The sequence below is a fragment of the Cupressus sempervirens genome, chromosome 9 (assembly GCF_028749045.1).
Source record: "Cupressus sempervirens isolate cs-2001-9-10 chromosome 9, ASM2874904v1, whole genome shotgun sequence".
In the NCBI taxonomy this organism is placed as follows: Eukaryota; Viridiplantae; Streptophyta; class Pinopsida; order Cupressales; family Cupressaceae; genus Cupressus; species Cupressus sempervirens.
In genome coordinates, this window is record NC_143126.1 from 12,269,583 (window position 1) to 12,289,822 (window position 20,240).

Consider the following 20,240-nt stretch of genomic DNA (forward strand, 5'->3'; position numbering starts at 1 on the left):
AAAGCAAGAGCTATTGAAAGGAGAATTCAAAAGAGGTTGGAGCATCAAAGAGAATTGGAAAGGAAGGTTGAAAGAGAAAGGAAAGCACAAAGACAAGCTCAAGCTATTGTTGAAGAAAACTCGAATTAGAGAATCAATCGGGTTGGGATTGTTTTCAAGTTCGATAAAAAGATTAGGTCTTTTTCCCCCGAAAGGTTTGAGAAACTGAAAACTGATAAGAGCCAGAGGATATTGAGAAATACACCACACCAAGAAGAGGACTTACCTGTGTTAGAATTTCATAAGAAATCAAGGATTCATTGGGTAGCTGATACTTCAGATTTAGCTAGCCCCTCGAGCAGTTAACTAGTTCAAGCTCAAATCAATCAACCAATGATGGCTCAACCACCATGGATTCAAAACAATGCCTCACCCATTTCATTCCAACAATACCATGATCTACTGAAGAATCCAACAGTATTCTGCTCCAAGTTTTTTGTTAATGACCCTAATCGTACAGCAAGGAGCATATCAAGGTATTTGAAAATGCACTGTGCAACAGAAGAATTCAAGAGGAGGATGTCGTGTAGGCTTTTCCCTTATTCATTGGGGGAAGAACCTTATTACCGGTTTGTCAATTTGTCAGCATCATCTATAACGGGATGGGTTCATCTCAGAGAAGCCTTTGTTGCAAAATTTGGCATGCCCACCACACCACTGGAGTTACATAGAATGTTTGTGGACATATGGAGACATGATAGAGAATCAATAAGTTCCTTCAATGATCGTTTCCATAAGGCTTACACGAGATTGAAAGCCCCTTACACAATGACAGAGGCAAGTGCATTGGAAGCATACTACAGTGCCTTAGACAACCAAACGGCTATGTTCACGAGAATGGCGAATCCTGCTCCCACAGCGTTAACGAAGGCATACACCAAAGCAATTGAGATAGGAAAGCAATTAGGCCAACAAGGAATGGAAACCCCAGGCGTTAGATATCCGAACAATCCAATTCCACAACTTGCATACCAGGCACTTACAAATCAATTAGTAGTACATCCGGGGCCTCCATTATCTCAAGCACCGCCATCAATGCCAGTTTATCTGCAAAGTGCAGCTTCGTCCACAAGAACACGAGAAGAAAAGGATGTGATGAAAGAACTGATTGACCAAGTCAACAAGCTGTCTACAGAAGTCACCTATTTGAGAAACCAAAACAATCAACTCCAAAGTTCCCAAAGAAATAATCAAGGGAATAATTACCAAAATCAAGGTGCAGGTTATCAAGGAGGGTATCAAAGAAGTCATCAAGAAGGTGGATACCAAAGGAACTATCAAGACAGAGATTACCAAAGAAATAACCAAGGTGGTGGTTATCAAAGGAACTATCAAAACAATAACTATCAAGGTAACAACCAGTCACAAGACCAAGGATACAACAATCAGTCTAACCAGAAGAGGACTTGGAACACAAGCCCAAACAATGGAAATGTGGTGTTGCCACTTGATAATCAGGCTCCAGCAGATAGTAGGTCGGTGGACAGAATATTCTTCGCTAAGTCCACCATGTCTAAATATAAATATTGCAGATTCTCTGTGACTGATCAGCATTCAGAGTTAGGATGCGCAGAATTCAAGAGAGCATCTAACCTGTTTCAAAACGTAATAGATGAGTCAAATAATCAAGAAGATGTTAAGGTTACGGGGTATGAGATTGTCCCATCCCCGGGATATGATTAGTGTTTGACTTTTGAGGAGTTTTCATTTCCGCCAGAATTTGAAGCATATGAAGAACACCAAGGGAGATTTCCTCCCGAGTCAACAAACGGGCCAGTTGATGAGGTAATCGATCAAAAGGGGTATAACAATGGGCCAAATTTTTCTTTCCCACCTTTAGGAGACACTGTTCTAGTTCAAGGAACAGGTGGGAACCAAACGTTTTAACAATTGGCTAGCAATGCAAGGTTTTATCAAAGGAGCAACAAGAGAAATGATGGACCTTTCACATCTTCCATACCCCCAAATAATTTCAATACACCTCCACACCCCAATGCGAGTAATGTACCAAATGCTTTAAGGGATGCACCCGAATACAGACAAGGTAACCATGGTAGTGGGAATGGACAACAGAGCTTTCAACAAAACAATCAAGGTACTCAAAGAGCGCAAAATGTCTAGTCGACACAAGAAGCAAATATAGGAAGAACTAGAAAAAATGTCGTGAACAATGAAGAGTTGAAAAGATTAGGACAAAGTGTGACAGAGGAGATGAAGAAGGTCAAAATCAATCTCCCTTTGTTCGAATTATTGAAGGTAGTGGAGATTAGAGATACGTTCCTTGATAGTTTGAAAGATAATAAATCACAAGGATCTCATGCTCAAGGTGCAACAACACATACTCAAGGGACGCCTCCTCCCAATTCGGTACATGTGATCCAAGACACTCCAGGAGCGAATATGACAAATTCTTCTCAAGACATTTCATACGGAGAGATAGGAAGTTCTACACAAGAGATTGCATATGGCGATATCAGTGAATTCAACAGACAGCCAAGGCCTCAGCCAGTTTATGTGGCTCAAGGTTCAACGTCAGTAGAACAACAAACTCAAAGGAATCAAGACCCGGTAAACAATAAGGAAAAAGTGAAGAAAGAAGAGGTTGCTCAACCAACAAATTTCAGAGTGAAGCCAAAGCAAGTACATAAGACACCCGTGGTGTACTATCAAGGAAAAGATGAGCCAGCCCCATTTTTGCTATCAGTAAGGATGTTCGGGAAGTTGCTTCACAATTGCTTGATAGATTCAAGAGCATCAAGTAACGTCATGCCTTTGAACATTTGCAGAAGTTTAGGAATCATGCCTTTGGGATCAAACAGAAAGGTTACCCAATTGGATAAGACAGAGGTGCCAGTAGTGGGTGAGCTACACAACATACACATGCAGTTGGCATCTGATCCAAGAATGGAACACATGGTAGATATTTCAGTGGCAGATGTGGCCGAAACCTATGGATTGATCCTAGGTAGAGATTGGGCTAGAAGATTGAATGGATATATGGCAACTGACTTCTCTCACATGTGGCTCCCATGGAAAGGACTAGCCAACCAAATCAGAATTGATAGCACCCCAAGGTTGAGATTGATAGTCACAGAGTATGGAGAACCAAACGAAATATTGTTTCTAGAAACAAATATGAGCACCTATAGACCAACGAACGCAGAAGTGTTGACTATGAACATCATAAGTGGAGGAAGGGATTCCACTAAGATCCTGATCGAGTCAGATCCAAATGCTTCATCCGACGAGGGTGAAGGCATGTTTGAGAGCTTCAAGAACTTTGTGACTAGAACTGTACAGCAAGGAATGGAGTTGGGTAACCAAACATCAGTGAGGGACTTATTATTACCCAACTGGTGCAAAATCCACAATCATTCCATTCAGAATTATCTTGCTCCTTGTGTATTGTTGTCTTGGAACAAGTGGAAAGGAGAATCCTAAGGGCTCTAAAACAAGATGATCAACATGGCAAACAAAAGGTTGAGATTCAACAAGTTGATGAAGCAGAAAGTAGTATGATGGGTGAAACAAAGAACCAAATTACACCACCCAGTGCGGAAATAAAAGAAGATGATGAAACAAATGAGTTGAAGAATTTCCAAAATGAGAAGTATCAAGAAAGTCATGGAGTATGGTCGATAAGGTTCGATGGCTCCAAAACCAAGCAAGGAGTCAAAGCCAGATTTGAGTTAGTCAGCCCAACAGGGGCAACATATTTGGAGGCACACAGATTACAATTCCATGCACCAGCAATATGGCAGAATATGAAGCGTTGATTCTAGGCTTGTTGTGTGCTATCAAGAAAGGTGCCAAGATACTTCATGTACTTGGAGACTCCTATTTAGTAATTGAGCAAATAAAACAAAAGTTTGCCTGCCATGACAAAAGATTGAAGAGATATAGAAATAGAGTCTGGGATTTGATAGAGGGCTTCGATGCCTTTAACATCAAGTTCATCAAGTTTAGCTATAGAGCAAACAATCAAGTGGCAAATGCCCTCGCACAGACTACAAGCTCACTAGCACCAATTAAGTTGGATGGCTTGAAGAAGTTTAGAGTTGAATTGGCATCGGTTCCATCGGTACTAGAGAATGTCAAGAATTTCCAAGTGTTTGAGGATGATAGACATATCCTCAAGTTCTTGACTAACTCAAATGTCTTCACTGCACAAATCATTGATGGTGAGGTGGATGAAGAAGCCGAAATCAACGTAGGAGTGATGAGCTTAAAGACAAATACTATTCCAAAGGGAATGATTGAATTAGAAAGAATATTCGACATAGACCAATACCACAAAATGCAATATCAACCTACAGGAGGTGATAAGTGTGAAAAAGTTAATTTGGGAACAGAAGATTGTCCCAAAATTGTCCACATTGGGAAAGTTTGTACACCTAAGGAGAAAGCGGATATATTGGATTTGATGAGGGAATTCCCTGATGGGATTGCTTGGGGGATATGAAGATTTAAAAACATATGATCACACTATCATTACACACACAATTCCACTGAAGGAAGGGAGTAAGCCATTCGGGCAGCAACAAAGGCCAGTCAACCCTTTGTTGGAACCATTTGATATTTCAAGAAGTGAAGAAGTTGTTGGATGCGCGGATCATCTGCCCGATAAGGCATTCAACGTGCGTCACCAATCTTTTCCCAGTCAGGACGAAGAACGGAGAGATAAGGTTATGTGTTGATTTCAGAAATCTGAATAGGGCATCAAAAAAGGACAATTACCCATTGCCATCCCTGGACGAGGTTTTGCAAATCGTAAACGGAGCTAAAATGATGTCATTTATGGATGGATACTTGAGGTACAATCAGGTGATTGTCAAAGAAGATAGGTTGAAAACAACCTTCACTACAAAGTGGGCAACATTTGTATATAGAAGGATGCCTTTTGGCCTAATCAATGTAGGTGCAACATTTCAAAGGACCATGGATTATGCTTTCAAGGACTTAAAGGACAAATGCATTATCATTTACATGGATGACATAATGGTGTTTTCAAAGAATAGAGAAGATCACATAATGGACTTGAGGAAAGTTTCCACGAGATGTAGAAGGTTTGGAGTCTCTTTGAATCTGAAGAAATGCATGTTTGGAGTTACCGAAGGAAAACTTTTGAGACATGTAATTTCAGAGAAGGGTATAATGATAGATCCAGAGAGAGTGGAAGCAATTTCCAAACTTGGCATACCAACTAGCAAAAAGAGCTCAAATCGTTCTTTGGAAAGATCAACTTCGTGAGGAAGTTAATATCTGCATTTGTTGAGATTGTGAAACCAATGAATGACATGCTAAAGAAGGATGCAAAAATGGATTGGACTCTAGCAACGAAAAGGGCATTTGAGGAGATAAAACATGTTATCGTCAATGCACCAGTCCTAGTAATCCTGGATTATGAGAGGCCATTCAATATATATTCTTTCGCCTCTGATCACGCGTGTGTGGCCATTTTAACACAAAATAATAAGGAAGATGAAGAGCACCCGATCACATTCATGAGTGCACCTTTCAAGGAGGCCGAATTGAACTACCCAAATGTGGAGAAACAGGCTTATGCCTTGGTGAAGGCGGTAAAGAAGTTCAAGCATTATATCTTGAGAAGCAAAGTACATGCAATTGTGCCTAACATAGCAATGAAGACGCTTTTGATGCAAAACGAGCTTGGAGAAAGATGGGGCAAGTGGGTCGCCACTATTCAAGAATATGACATAGAGATCCAACCAATGAAATTGGTCAGAGGACAACAATTGTCACAAACCATGGCATCAGAGGGGCCTGGACTTGTGCGGCAAGTTTATGAATTAGAGGATGTACACCCCGATGAATGGTATCAGGGCATAATCAACTATTTATTAAATCACCGATGCCCTTCACATAAACCCAATACAAAAGTGGGCACTAAGATTCAAGAGCAGAAGATATATGCTACAAGGAGCAGTGCTATACAAGCAAAATCACAAGGGGATATATTTGAGATGTGTTGGAAAGGAAGAAGCAAAGAACATTTTAGAAAATTTTCATGCTAAATGGGGAACAGGACATGGATCAGATTTGGCCAAAGCACAATGGATAGTAAGAGTCGGATACTACTAGCCAACTTTGTTCAAAGACACGAACATGTAAAGACTTGTCATGTTTGCCAAACTGCAGCAAAGAGACAGAGGAACCCAGCAATGCCTTTGCGGCCAATTATTGAGGTGAGACCTTTCACAATGTGGGGACTTGACTTCATTGGTTCTATCAATCCACCTTCCTCAGCACAACACCGGTATATTCTAACTGCAACTGACTACTGTACTCAGTGGTTAGAAACTCAAGCTTTCAAGAATTACACTGCTGAGACTATCATTAAGTTCTTACAGAAGAAGATCACCACCAAGTTTGGGTGTCCTTCTACTTTTGTATGTGATAATGGTTCTGTTTTCACTTCTTTGAAATTTCATACTTGGGCATTTGACCATGGGATCATTTTAAAATTTTCATCAAGATACTATCCCTAGGGGAATGGCCTAGCGGAATCTACAAATAAGAACCTTTTGACCATAATTGGAAAACTTTTAGATAGGAACCCAAGAGATTGGCACACACAGCTGAGATACGCTTTGTGGGCAAACAGAACAAGAGTTAAGGAGTCCACAGGAATCACTCCTTATCATTTGGTTTATGGACAAGATCTTGTATTCCCGATTCAATTGAAAATTCCAACTTTGAGGTTTATACGAGAATTCTATGATGAGAACGAAGACAGAGTCCAAGTTAGTGGCTCAACTGATGCAACTAGATGAGAAAAGAGATGAAGCCCTAGAGAAATTTGCAAAATATCAAGGGGTAGTTAAGCGTTGGTTCGATAGAAGTGCCTCCAGGATCTCTAACTTGGTCTTATATTGGGACAAAGCCCATGAGAGGAAAGGACAACATGACAAATTTGATAAACTATGGAAGGTTCCTTTCCAGATATCTAAGATCATCGGAGATAATGCATTTAGACTTAAGACATTCGGAGTCCTGGGCTTGGAAATAATGCTTGAGGAATTGCCCATTGACAAGCAATGGGACATCCTCGCCAGTGAGTGTAGGTGTGCTTTTGGTTAGTAGTTTGTTTGTTTTTTGTTCTTTAGAGTAGAGTTTGTTTTGGACCATTTGGCCCAAGGGTGTAGAATAGCTTTCTTTTCAGTTGTTTAGGGTAGTTTTCTTTTAGTTGTTTAGTTTAGGTTTGTGAGGGAGCTCGAGTTTGATTTGCATCAAGTCATTTGACTTGAATTTTTTTAGGTTTCCCCTCAATTGGAAAGTGGATTTTGGTTTTTGGGCCTTTGCAAGTGCAAAGGGAGGGGTCCATGTTATCGCTCGTGGGCGAGGTGTGGATTTTACATTTTTGGTGACAAAATGGAGTTCGTCTTGTTCATTTCTTGAATACATTAGACAAGGTTCAGAGGTTAAAAAGGATGTGCTTAGTTGTTGGTCTATGGTAGGACTTGTACTAAATTTGGGTTAGACTCGATGGAGGTTCTTAAGTTATCTCTGGCATGGTTACAACATTCTACTCACACTTAATTGCTCTGAGTTCTTGATGTTTTGAAGTGAAATTGGACTTAGTAAAAATCATACACCTGCTTCAATGCCACTATGGTTTTCCAAACCCTCTGCAAGCTTCATTGCTTGCAAACCAAACAAAAGATTGAAAAGAAAAGAAAAAAAGAGAAAATATCATGAGAAAAGATAAAAAGCAGTATCAAAGTGAAAATAAAGATGAAATTTGGTTCAAGGGTGTGCAATCATCTCTACTAGTGCTATAAAAATAATCACTAAAAGTAGAACCATGATTGTGGTGCCATAGCGCTAACTCCGTCGAGGCTATAGACGCTTGGCTGGTAGCGGGGCTCTATCCAAGTTGCTTTTGAAGTAAGGATATTGCAATAAGCTAAGTTTGATGGATCTGAGAGATTATCAAGTTCTTGTTGAGCGCGGAATAAACCATTTGCACACACGTGAGTAACTTATGGTCAGGATGCTTTAAGTTCAACTTGAGAGTTCTTTCCCTTGTTGAGTGCTCGTCCTTAAGTAGATTTTTGGATAAGCCATCCTAAGATTTTTGTTCTAAGTTATTTTATTCTTGAAACATTCAGGAACATTTCACCCATGGAGTCGCCAGATGTTGTGAGGTTCTCACACCATCGCCCCAAAACTTTGGGGACCCCCTTTTTTAATCGCCTTGGAAAATTCTTGAGTTGTCCAAAAAATCCTTTTTCGATTTATTTTGAAAATTTTAAATCTTGGACACCTTCAGGGCCAGAGGGGAGAGGGCTAGGTTTATTTTCACCCGGTTTCAACTTGATTTTCCAGAACAACCAATTTCATCCTTAGGCCGGACAAAATTTTTTTAAAAACAACACTCGACTGGATAAAATATCAAAATTTGTACTTAGGCAATTTCTTTTGAAAATTTGGATATAATTATGTAAATTTGGATAATTTTCAAAAAGTGAAATTTTGTTAGATTTGAATTTTGGAAAATCTTAAATTTTTCTTTCGTGAGGAAATTAATTTTGCGATGGTGAAATTAAATTGCAAAATTGATTTTAGACTCTAGAAATGATTTTAATTTTTGTCAAACTAAAATTGCTTGGCAAAATCGATTTGTATTGAATTGCAAAAAATTGGCTTTAATGAATTAAAATCGCCTTGAAAATTTTTAAACCTTTAATGAAATTGGTAATTTAATATTGAAAAATGGCTTTTGGCTAGCCAAAATCCGATTTTAATGACATATCAATTGCTAAGTCATCATTAAATGGAAACATTTAGCATCCCCAAGGCATTATTTACTTTCTTTTTGCAATTTTGGTCTAATTGGCAATTTAAAAAGTAAATTTCATCTTGGCAAAGTTAATATTTGGCTAAGCATTTAATTGGGGGCCAATTTTTGTGTTCTAATTAATATTTTATTGCTCCCAGGGTCCCAGTTGGCCAACTATGGAGAGTAGGAGAGTTGGGTATAAGAGGAAACTCTTTCCTCTTTTCTCCTCACTTCTCATCTTCCTCCTCTTTGGGGTTTGGCAATTTTGACTTGGAGCAGTTCTTCCTTGGGCGATTTTTCTTGCAAGTGCAGATTTCTCCTTCCTTTGGTGATTTTCTTCTTTGGGCAGAATTTCCATGCTTGGATGATTTTGAAAAGGGCAGATTTCTTCTTCATGTTGGGCAATTTTTGCTAGGGTAGTCTAATTTCTCTCATGTGTGGCGATTTTTATTGAGAAAGAACATCTTCCATGCTTGGGCGAATTTGTTTGAGAGCAGAATTTTCCATCCTTGGCACATTTTTGAGAGGGCAAATCTAATTTTTTATACCCTAAGCAATTTATGGTTAGGGTCTGATTTCTTCTAGAGGGACTACATTTTTTACTTCAGATCTGGGCGATTTTATTTGGAGAAGAAGTACATAATGAAGGTCTGATTTTTTTTGGGCAAATGGTGGACAATTCCAAAAGATTAAAATTCTAATTTGCAAGGGATTTGAAATTCTCTCTAATCCTAAATTCCAAAAAGAAGACCCGGCTATTGGTAAAAGTAATTTCAAATCATTTAGAGTTAAAAGGGGTCTTTACGCTGATTTCCTTCTTTTGTTCTTGTCTAAATATTGTCTCCCTTGGTTCTTCTTGCATTCATTGTGCACCACTTTACCATCCTGTAATAGGGCGACGAGATAAAGGATGGTAGTGCAAGCAAGAATCCTAAGGGAACAAACACTGAGAGAGACAAAGAGGATATGATGTTCAAAACAACTTTCTTCTCAAAAATGAGGCGAATAGCTGATGCCAATGTCGGAACAGTAGACATGATACAAGTAAAGGACAGACTAAAGGAAGGACAATGCCCCTTGGCAAAAAAGATATACAGAAGCGGAATTGTACACGCAGTAGCTTTTACTCCTATATTGCCCTGTCCGGAATTTGTTATGGAATGCGCATCTAGGTTTGATCTAATCAGTAAATCCATCATCTTTGATGAAGGAAAGAGGGTGTTGGCCAATATTGACGGACAAGCAATTGAAGAAACATTTAACATTCCCCAGTATAAGAGCGTGACAGTAGTGATGATGGATCAAACAGCCAAATCATTTTAGGATAACCAAGAGGCCTATTTCATACATCTAAAGCAGGATTGGCTACATGAGGGAAAGAAAGGTGTAACTAAGTCGTCAAAGCTTACAGTGACGGACTTCAAATCAGAATATGGAGATCTCATTGTGCTTCTCGGTCGGATCATGGGCCTAGCTAAAGATACACAATTTGAAAACTGGATGTACTTCTTCATTGATGAAATTGAAACGGAAAAAAAGAAGATTTGATTGGGCTAGGATCATAAGTGAAAATCAAGAGTTACAACTCAGAACAGTACAAAACCAAAAGCAATTCTATATGAGATCCTATATGTTTTACCTAATTGCTAGATTGTATAAGAGTCCGGGACTTAAGGCTTTAGGAGAAGTTGGCAATGAGCCGGGGCAATATTTGGTGCATGAATGCTATCCACAGCTTCATTTGCACAACAACAAGGATTACAAAATGTTTTGTGATGCCTTCGCCATGAAAACAATAAGGGTATTACAAGGGACACCTGCTAAGAGACTCTCATCAGAAGTGGAATCAAAGATAAAGAAGTTTGGGAGTTGGTTCATCCAATTTCCGCAATTCACCTACATTAGAGTAGCAAGGAGCACAGTTTGTCCCAAGAGGCTTCCAAGATACCCACCCAACAAGGTAGTTTTGATGGAATTGGTTAGGCAACTTGAGCACTATGATAGAATAATGAGAAATGAAGGTAAGACAGGGATTACCTTCTCCGTCGGAATTGGCAATGATAGTTGTCCCAATCAGATCGCCTTTGCAGCTGCAGAGAAGGAATTGGAATGGTATCATCTAGGATGGTACAGAGCAAGGCAAGGATTTGATCCTAACGGTCTTATCAAGGTATCTCATGGAAATGCATTTAAGTATGTTCCCACTATAGAGGACTTTTGGGCCAATGCCAAGGATGACTTTCATGTGAGAAAGCTAGCTTTCTCAAGATTGTCGGTGAACATGATGAGAGATATCAAATGGAGAGGCCTTGATATTCCCAATCAACTAGAAGATGATGGAAATGTGTTGAGAGAAGATTATGATACAGTAGAAGGAACAAAGTTGAATCCAATAGACTAGGATGATCATCAAGATCCTTCCTTGGAGGCAATCACAAGGGCAGTTGATTTGCATACCAAGTCGTGGTATAATGAAAGATTAAGGAAGCTACAAAGACAAAGAATTCCCCTTACCTATGAGAAGATGAAACCAAAAGAAGGTCTAGCAAAATCAATCGGACAGAAGGGTGAAAGAAGTAGCCGGCAACAGGAAACAGCAAGAGGCAAGAAAAGGACTTTGGAGGTTGAGAAGAGTAAAGAACATCTGGAACCTCCAGCCAAGAGACAGCATACCGTTCCATCAAGAGAGAGCATAATTGAGGCTAGAAGCCAAGAGGTCAATTCAAGTGATAAAGGGGCCATGGTAGAAGTGAGCTCTGATTCAGAATCAAGTGGTTACAGTGGGAGCAACGAGTATTCTCCTCTCTCAGAAAACCAACGAGGAGATGATATGGCAGTAACTAGTGGAGAAAAAGATGGGTCGATTGACATCAAAGCAATAAGTCAGGCACTCGAGGCCATTGGTGATGCTTTGTTATTCGAACCAAATCCAAATTTGGGGAGATGCATCGCACCACTATGGTTAAGGCAAATGCTTATGCCAAGAGACAAGGTGGTAACTGCCCAAACAGTTGAAGACATCCAAGGATTAATAGAAGAAAGGTGATAGCGAGAACCAGAAACAAATGGCAAAGACAGTGGCAAAGGTAATCAGGAGCAAAAATAATGGTCATCGAAAGGTTCAGATTGCTATACCAACCGTCAACAAGGTAGTGGATGAAATTGCAGCCCAGGAATATGAGATAGTGGAACACAACTTGGAAAGAAACACAGATGATATGGAATGTGAAGAGGTCCAGGAGGGTATAGCTTCAATTAGAGAAAAGTTGAGGAAGGCAAATGAAAGGATCGTAAAGTTGGAGGCAGAGAACAAATATTGGAGAGATTGTCAACCTATCCAACAGTTGCACCAAGCAGCCCTTCCTCAAGACAGCGGGAGCAACCTAGAAGAGATATCGGCTCAGCTACATGAAGTCAAGGGTTGGATCCATGATACAATCCAAGATGGGCGAAATTTCTTGCCTTCCTTCATCTCGACATTCCGGTCATTAGTGACTATTAGAAACAAGTTCAGATTATTTGAAGAAGAATGGAAGGATTTCCTTCCCATCAGAGATTTAGCTATTCCCAAGCTACAGGCGTTCATTGGGCTACCAGAGGCATATTTGGAGAGGGCCAAGTTGATTGATGAGAAAGGATTGGGTATGGTTGAATCTTGGTTTGTCGCCTTGACTACCAGATTGAGAATACTCGAAGAGATACAGAAGGCAGTTGCACAGCATAGCCCAAGCATCGACACTTCCATTTTAACCATGATGAGCGACATTGCAATGGCACTTGATTTTGAAGACATCAAAGAAGAGGATATCAATGAGACAAGACTTGGATCAAGAATGGATGAATTAGGAAAGGTTGCTATCAAGAAGAAACATCTAAACACCCTTTCCTCCCTAGATGCTTTTATTGGATTTGCAAAAGAGTATGAGAAGGATCATGAAAAGACACTACAAGCAGCAAACAACGTGACGAAATTGGCGGAGCTCAAGATAAAGCACACACCTTGTCCTCCCATGGAAGAAGTCAACGAAAGGCTAACTAGGTTCATTGCCTTAGCTAAAAGAATGAAAGAGAACGGGAAAGTTATATTAGAACATCATTTGATGTAAGCCCAAGTGCCAATTTCTCTTTCTTCTAGGATAGGACAAGTGTCTAATTCTGATTGGCCACCATTTTGGTGCCTTCTCATTGGTTGTCACTTTTACACTTTTTTCATTGGTCCATTGACGAGGTGGCGTCTTCTCATTGGCCGATGGGGTGGCAACCCTAATTATGGTTTCTAGGATTGAATCTAGATCATCGATTTTGCCTCTTTATCTCTACCGTCGATTGTACATTTTGACCTTTATATAAGGCCATTTGCTCTCATTTGTAATGGTCAGAGAAAATTGTTGCAAAGATAATGCCAAAATTCGCTAGTTCTTTCTCATTGTTGTGACTTGCATGGTGATTAAGAGCCTTTGGTATTATTGCATGCTTTCTGCTTCAAAATAGTTAGAGTAAAATTTCCTTTCAAGTTGTTTAAGTTGATTGCATTTCAAGTTGTTAAGTAAGAGAAAAGTAGAAGGATAGTTGCATGGTAGCATTAGTAGATGTTTGATAGAGATCAATATTAGACCACTAGATTCCTAGCGGCTTGTTGGGAAACCTTGTGTGGCAAACTAGTTTATTTTTCCTTAGAATCATTGCATCTATGGAGGTGGAGCCGCTGGTTAACTTTCATTAGATTCGATCCCAGTCCATTTGCTAATCTTCCATCCATTGGAGTAGGAATAGGATAGCAAGTAATTTAGGACTTAGAATTTAGAAGAAGAGAGTTAGATAGATACCAATCATAAGAACCATTCACCCTCCACCACTATCACCTTTTCACCAACATCGTCTAGCATTCGCACCAAATTACCATCTCCATCATCCCACCAAAGTCCAAGTCATCCTCAATAATTTGCGTAAGGCCGCCTACGTGATTACCAACAAATCACATCGATAAAACTGAGTGAGCATCCACAAGTGTAAGGACCATTGGAGTTATTCTCATATCCCATGAGCATTAACTTTTCAAGAGAGGAATTGTGTGTTTGATACTCCGTATCAGATTTTCAATTGCTATATGTTATGTAGTGGTACAAATACTCACATCAACAAGTACAAAAGGAAAACAGCAATGTTCATAGACTGCATTATCAGGAAAGTAGATAGAAACAATGATGGGGATAAACATATCCCAAGGAGTTTGGAGCTCGTGGCTTTTTCTGCTACCTAGCAGATGGTTTGAAATTTGAATATATGAATGTCTGCCGCATACTCCACCCATAGCTTAGAGGTCACTAAATAAGGTGTAGAAGCGTCTCATTCAAAAAGATTTATATCTACAGATGGGGAAATCCTGAGAATCATCGTATTGAGCATGCTTCCTTTAAGAATCAGGTTGCAGAAGCTGGTTAATTGATCTCTTACTTCAATGAATTTAACCTTCTGCATTACAGGAAGCAGAGTTTCATGACAGATACTCTTGCCAAGGCTCCCATTGCTGTGTAGGTTACCTTTGACAGAATCATATGTTTGGATCTTTGTCTTCTCTTTATGTGGCTTCCATAATTTTGGAGATAAGGAAGCTGGATACATTTGCAATAAGAAAGATTGAGCTAAGTTGGACTGTTTGAGTGCAAGGATTTGGTTTTCATATAGTTATTTGCAGTATAATATAATTAAGCTTCTTCTAGTTATGAAAGAGTAAGAAATTTTTTCAGAAATGTAAATTTTAAAAGTCTTTAAATGTTATGCTAAACAGAACTCAGTACTCAATGTCAAATTTTAAGCAATCAACCATTGACTTGAGCTACCAGTGTCAACCAAACCTTAATGAAAACAAATCCTTGTGTAGTTCTGGATAGAGTTCCAACATACCTTTTCCATTTCCTAGAAAGCAAGTCATAAGCATGCACTGCACCTGTAACACCAGCCAATCCTGCACCATGCAATACAAAAAAGTTAGTAATGCACTCCAGAATGCAATTAATATTTAATGCCAAACAGTTGTAACTCCATTTACCAGAACTACCATAAAACATATAAAGCTTAAAGAAGTATCCTTCCATGCAATGCTTGCTGCTTGCGGCAAAGGAAATGTTTTCTGATCCTCCAGGCCAAATTTTCTACATTTATGCTGACTCAAAAAATATCCTTACACTTACACTTACCACAAAACCTCCATAAACTGGGTTACAACATGCAACAGTTTACCAAAACTTTCACATTTGAACATGAGTTAATGCCCTTCCTATGACAGTAAGTGACTGCCTTCCATGACAGAAAAAGGTTTACACAAAAGATGCAAAATTTTATATATTTATGTTCTAGAGCAGTATAAATCTCATCATCAAATTTCCAACGCACAATTACAAGTTAGGCAAAAAGTATTTTTCAGCGCCAACTAAGTTAAAATTAAGGACAACAAGCTTAAGAAAAGTGCTTTGGAAAGTCTCAAAACACAATTAGCTTAATCATAAAACAGCCTTCAGCACCTATCAAAATTGGGATAAAACATACAAATTAAAGGAAAGAGAAATATTTCATTACAATTTTCAAATTGTATGGCCAAAACAAAGATCATCTAATTTACCATAAAAATGTAAATTAATTTGATTGATATTTACAATAATTTAACAAAATGTACACTTTCTACATCTGCAAAAGCTCTTATTGTCATTGATAGCCAACATCTAAACAGCAAACTAAAACGCATATCTTACCAAGGGGGACACTTGATTTTTTATCCAAATCTTCTTTATTTGCTTTACAGTTTAGTTGGCTATTTAGCCACTACCTCATTGCTATGCTCAAGCAAACCTTTCCGTGAACAGAAACTAAGAAACTATGGAGAAAAGAGAAATCCAGATCTTTATGTCTTTGTCAAATTTCCAGGGAATAGATAAATTAGCTTTCAGAAAAGAAAAAATCTCACTAACAATTCACCATGAAGGAATTACACAATCTACGGTGACTGTACCAAATTTTACACAGTTCTTAAACAAAATCAATATAACCTCAGTTAAAACATGCATTAACCTAGCAGACATATACATCTGGCCATCAGCGAAACTTGTCATTAAAGCGCATGGTATAGGGTTTTCCTCTGACTGATCTCGTTTGATTTCTAGTTTTCTCCACTAACCGATCTGATGCTTTCCTATAACTTGTGTTAATATGTTAAGTCAGAAAACAGAATGTAATTGTAAGTTTTCTTTCTTTTTGTCCTATGCGTACTTTATATGCTTAAGTTGTTTGTAGAAGAAAGATATATCTCTCTGTCTCTCTTTTTCTTAGAAATTGAGACCAGCAGTATCTAACCCCTTATATTTAGGAGGTCGTGATGTTCTGGCACAGATCCTTACATTAAATTTCCTAGGGATACTAGGGGCCCCCGTTGATCACCTCCTGCAAACAGCTCTAAACAGTTGTTGGATACTGCCACTTCTCACATTGACACATATAGACCTGTGATAGGATGTGTCCCACAAATTTTGCTCCAACACCCTCCTCCTCAGCATCATGGTCCTACTTCTTCTCAATTGGCCATGTCGCTGTAAATGCTCTAGCCAGAATTAAAAATCCAGACAAGCTTTGTAGTGGAGAGAATCTCTTCCTTATAACTTTACTGTCCTAGATTCTTTATAAGAATCCCATATGTTACCTTCTGCTGGTTTAGGGCCCCCTCAAGGGGCTCCTTTATTTCCTGCTTTGTCTTTTGAGAGATTTATCGAGAAGGTTCCTTCAGCAGATGACATTTCACCCCCTTCAGCTCATGCAGCTTTAGCCGCCTTAATCCTCTTTTTGTCTTCTGAGAGGTTACTCTGAAAGCTTCAATAACAAATGTAGTTTGTCCTCCAATCCCTTTGCTCTCAGCGAAGACTGCAAGTAGGCCTCTGACAGCTCCCACAAAGCCACATATTCTTTTGAACAAGCAAGGTATACCTTGTGGGGATGAGAACCCCTTCTCAATAGAGGTGCAGTTGAAATTTCCACAAAGGCGAGATTTCAATTTGGTTTGCAAACGGCAACCTGGTAAATAAATTTAAAAACTGATAATCTTCGATGCGGTACTTAAAAGGGCTTCTGTGACAGTTCATATCTAGCTTTATGTATTGTTTGTATTTCAATTCAAAGGCTTTATGTATAGTTTGAATTTCAATTCGAAGGCAGGGTTCACTTCGAAGGCAGGTTCCCAATAGATTTTCCCAACTAACTTATCCGCACATGTACATGTGTACAAAATCAAATAGCTTTGCATGAAAAAGGAAAAACTTCAACTTTCTTAATCCCCTGCCAAAAGCAGCGGGTGAGTAGTGATTTACAAAACCACACTTAACCCTACTTTTTCTTCTCCTCAATTCATAGGTCATAGAATGTTATTGCAGATAGCAAAAACATGTTCGCTCTCTTACAGCATGGTAGCCATAGTGATCTGCAAAATTGATGTTTCCGACCATACTTACTATCATTTTTCTTCTTGTCAATTCGAATTTCGTAGAATCACAGGGCCGCGAATCAAGTTATTCCCTTGCCTGGACCAGAAGAACCATAAGCTATTTGTAAAATCAAATTTTCAGACCACGTACAATCATTTTGATTTTTCTCAAATAAGATTTCTTGAAATCACCATGCAAGACACGGGCAGCGAATGAAATTATTCCCTTACCTAGAGCAGAAGAACCATAAGCTATTTGTAAAATAAAATTTTCATACCACGTACTATCATTTTTCTTTTTCTCAAATAAGATTTCTTGAAATCATAATGCAAGACACTTACTTATCGCACCGTCTAGAAGAAAGGAGCCATTTTGGAGCAAAACTACTCTTATTTTCTTATTTTTCAATTCAAATTTTACACCCACATTTTGTTTGCTCCCCCACCTAAAACAGATTAGCCGTACAAATTTAGAAAATTGATATTTCGGTCGACACGTACGATCACTTTCCTTTTTCTAAACTCGAATTTTATTTACTCGCAATTCAAAGAACGAACTTACCACGCCATCAAAACACAAAATCGATGTTTCGGACCACATCTACCACCATCTTTCTTTCTCAATTCCAATTCCAAAAGATCACAGTGCAAAGTACTTAATCACAGTGCGAAGTACTTACTTATTCCACCGCCGAAAGCAGAGTTGCCATCATCAATGGCGGTGGTGCCGCCAAACAAGATAAGCCGCGGCCCTACATAATCCGCCGCATCCGGCTTCCCAATGGCTGCAACGGCAGTAAGACTATGCCCGCAGCGCGGCCCTGGGGCATCCTCCTCCGTGTCCCAGCTCGCCTCCACCGTTCCAAAAGGCATGGGCAAAACCGGCACCGCAACAGGCAATGTCTTATTATTACTGTTTAAACTCCCCGCCATACGCTCCCGCTTAGAAACCATTGCAATTTACCTCAGCCTCTGCCGGTCCTGCAACAGCAGCATCAAATAAAAAACAAAAGAAACAAATCAATCCTCAGTCAACTCAGACTCTAATGAGTACTCCTCTCTGTTTACTCCAATCAAAATCTAGAGCTCTTGTGTTTGTGAGATTCGAACCCTGGACGTGCGGCCCCTCGGCGGAATACATGATTCCTCCTTTTCCTTGATCCACGCTGGCTTAATTGGCCCACGTCGAACCGATCCCTCGGCAGAAAAAGGCCATGAACGATTTAATCAAGAAGATCGAAGCTGATTGAATTACTACGGAATCATAAATTCGATCGATCCATGTTTTTTTGTTCAGATCATTTTCCGCGAAATACCCTCACGGTCACATGACACGTGAATGCGCCAGGGTCAACGAACATGTTATTACGTGGAAACACCCTGCAGGCGGCTCAGCTTGAAGTCCTATGGGAAGCCCGATCATTTGGCACGTAGTAATAAAATCACCCGGGGTTTGGTCAGATTGTATGTTAAGGAGTTTTTTAGTGGTTATTTATTGACTTTTATTGTGGACTTTTACGTTGTCTTACTTAAATATATGGATTAGTTGTTTGAAGTCATTTTTAATTGGCAAAATAGTTCAATTAAGAAATGATGAATTTTAAGGACTGAATTTTTTGAGGTGTTCATAGAAATTTAGTCAACTTTGAACCAATTTGACTAATTTAAATGACACATTTTCCAATGAAGGGAAGGACTTTTAATTGAAAGAGGAAAGATTTGGCATTGTTATAGGCATAAAAGTCCATTAAAGTAGTGATTATGTTGTTTTGGTATGTAGTGCAAAACAAGATAGGTTTTAACATTTCGTATGATGTATGTACAATTTTTTATGTTTTGTTTTTAATAAAAATAAAAAGTATAACATTTTCAATGTAAAAAAAGGTTGAATTGTATGTTTATTTAGTTTATCAAGTAATCAAAGGTTGATTGGATTACTGACTGTTTAATTTCTCTATGTGTTTAAATTTTATATGTGATTTTGTTTGAGAAAATGAACTATTATGTATTTCTCGTATATATGTTAAAAGATTTTATTTTTTATATATTAATTCAATTTTCTTAATGAATATATGTATTGATTTCTTATTCTTTGTATATGTATCTATTGTATATGCATAAATACATGTTTATATGTATGTGTGTATATAAGTATGTATGTATCACAAAAAAAAGGTAGGATCATTCATCATTATAGTGCATAGAAAGTACAAAATAATAAGATTAACAATAATACAACAAAACAACAAGAGCAATGTGAATTAGAGGCAAAGGGTGGTCTCGATCGTCCATAATGCCTCATATATAAGCAAGGTGTGAGGTGACATCAAGAACAAACCACCCCTTGTTTGTTTTAACTTCTCTCTAGTTGTTTTCTTCATCTTCATTCCTTGTCAATGAAATTGTGAGAACCATTTGAGGTAGCTACTTAGAGAGATTTGTCAACCACCACCACAACCAATTAAGGATCCACCACTAGTGGATGATCACACCACACCAAAGGCATAACCTACAAGTGGAGGCATGATAAAACATTGTCGAGTAGAGTTGCCCTTGTTGCCAAAGTGATAATGAGAAGCCTAAGATCTCGGTCATTGTGAGTGTTGAGGTAAAATACTCTAGTCTTACTTGTATTCACAAGATGAAGGCTAGCTACAAAAAGTTAAACTATCCAAGGAGACCCTAGACATAATACATGGGGCATTGCCCAATTATATAGTAACTCGTGGAGGTCGGCCACCTCTACGCCACATTTTTTGCTTGATAACAAATTTGGAGCATAAAATTATTACAAATAGAGCCTTTGGTGAAAAGAACAACAATATTGTATATTGAGTTATTAGAAAAAATAACAAGTTCTTATCTTCCCATAAGGAAAAATGAATTTTCACATAGAAAGCATGTCAGTTTCAGGTATACTTATAAAGGATGTTG

The 20,240-nt window shown here is 38.7% G+C and overlaps 1 protein-coding gene across 2 annotated transcripts in view; it reads right to left on the minus strand.

Annotated features, from left to right (window-relative positions):
* The window catches only part of BSL1 (BRI1 suppressor 1 (BSU1)-like 1), an 88,752-nt gene extending 70,038 nt beyond the window's left edge, over positions 1–18,714 (minus strand). The window contains exons 1-3 of one of the 2 annotated variants that reach the window (XM_089802891.1): positions 18,417–18,714; positions 17,987–18,287; positions 14,747–14,807 (exon numbers count right to left, since the gene is read on the minus strand). In XM_089802891.1, coding sequence (XP_089659017.1) covers positions 14,747–14,807; positions 17,987–18,260 — 335 coding nt within the window. In that variant the 5' untranslated portion in view covers positions 18,261–18,287; positions 18,417–18,714. The remainder of the gene's footprint in view (positions 1–14,746; positions 14,808–17,986; positions 18,288–18,416) is intronic. The other variant, XM_089802890.1, reaches the window with a different exon arrangement.
* Between the last annotated feature and the right edge of the window lie 1,526 nt (positions 18,715–20,240).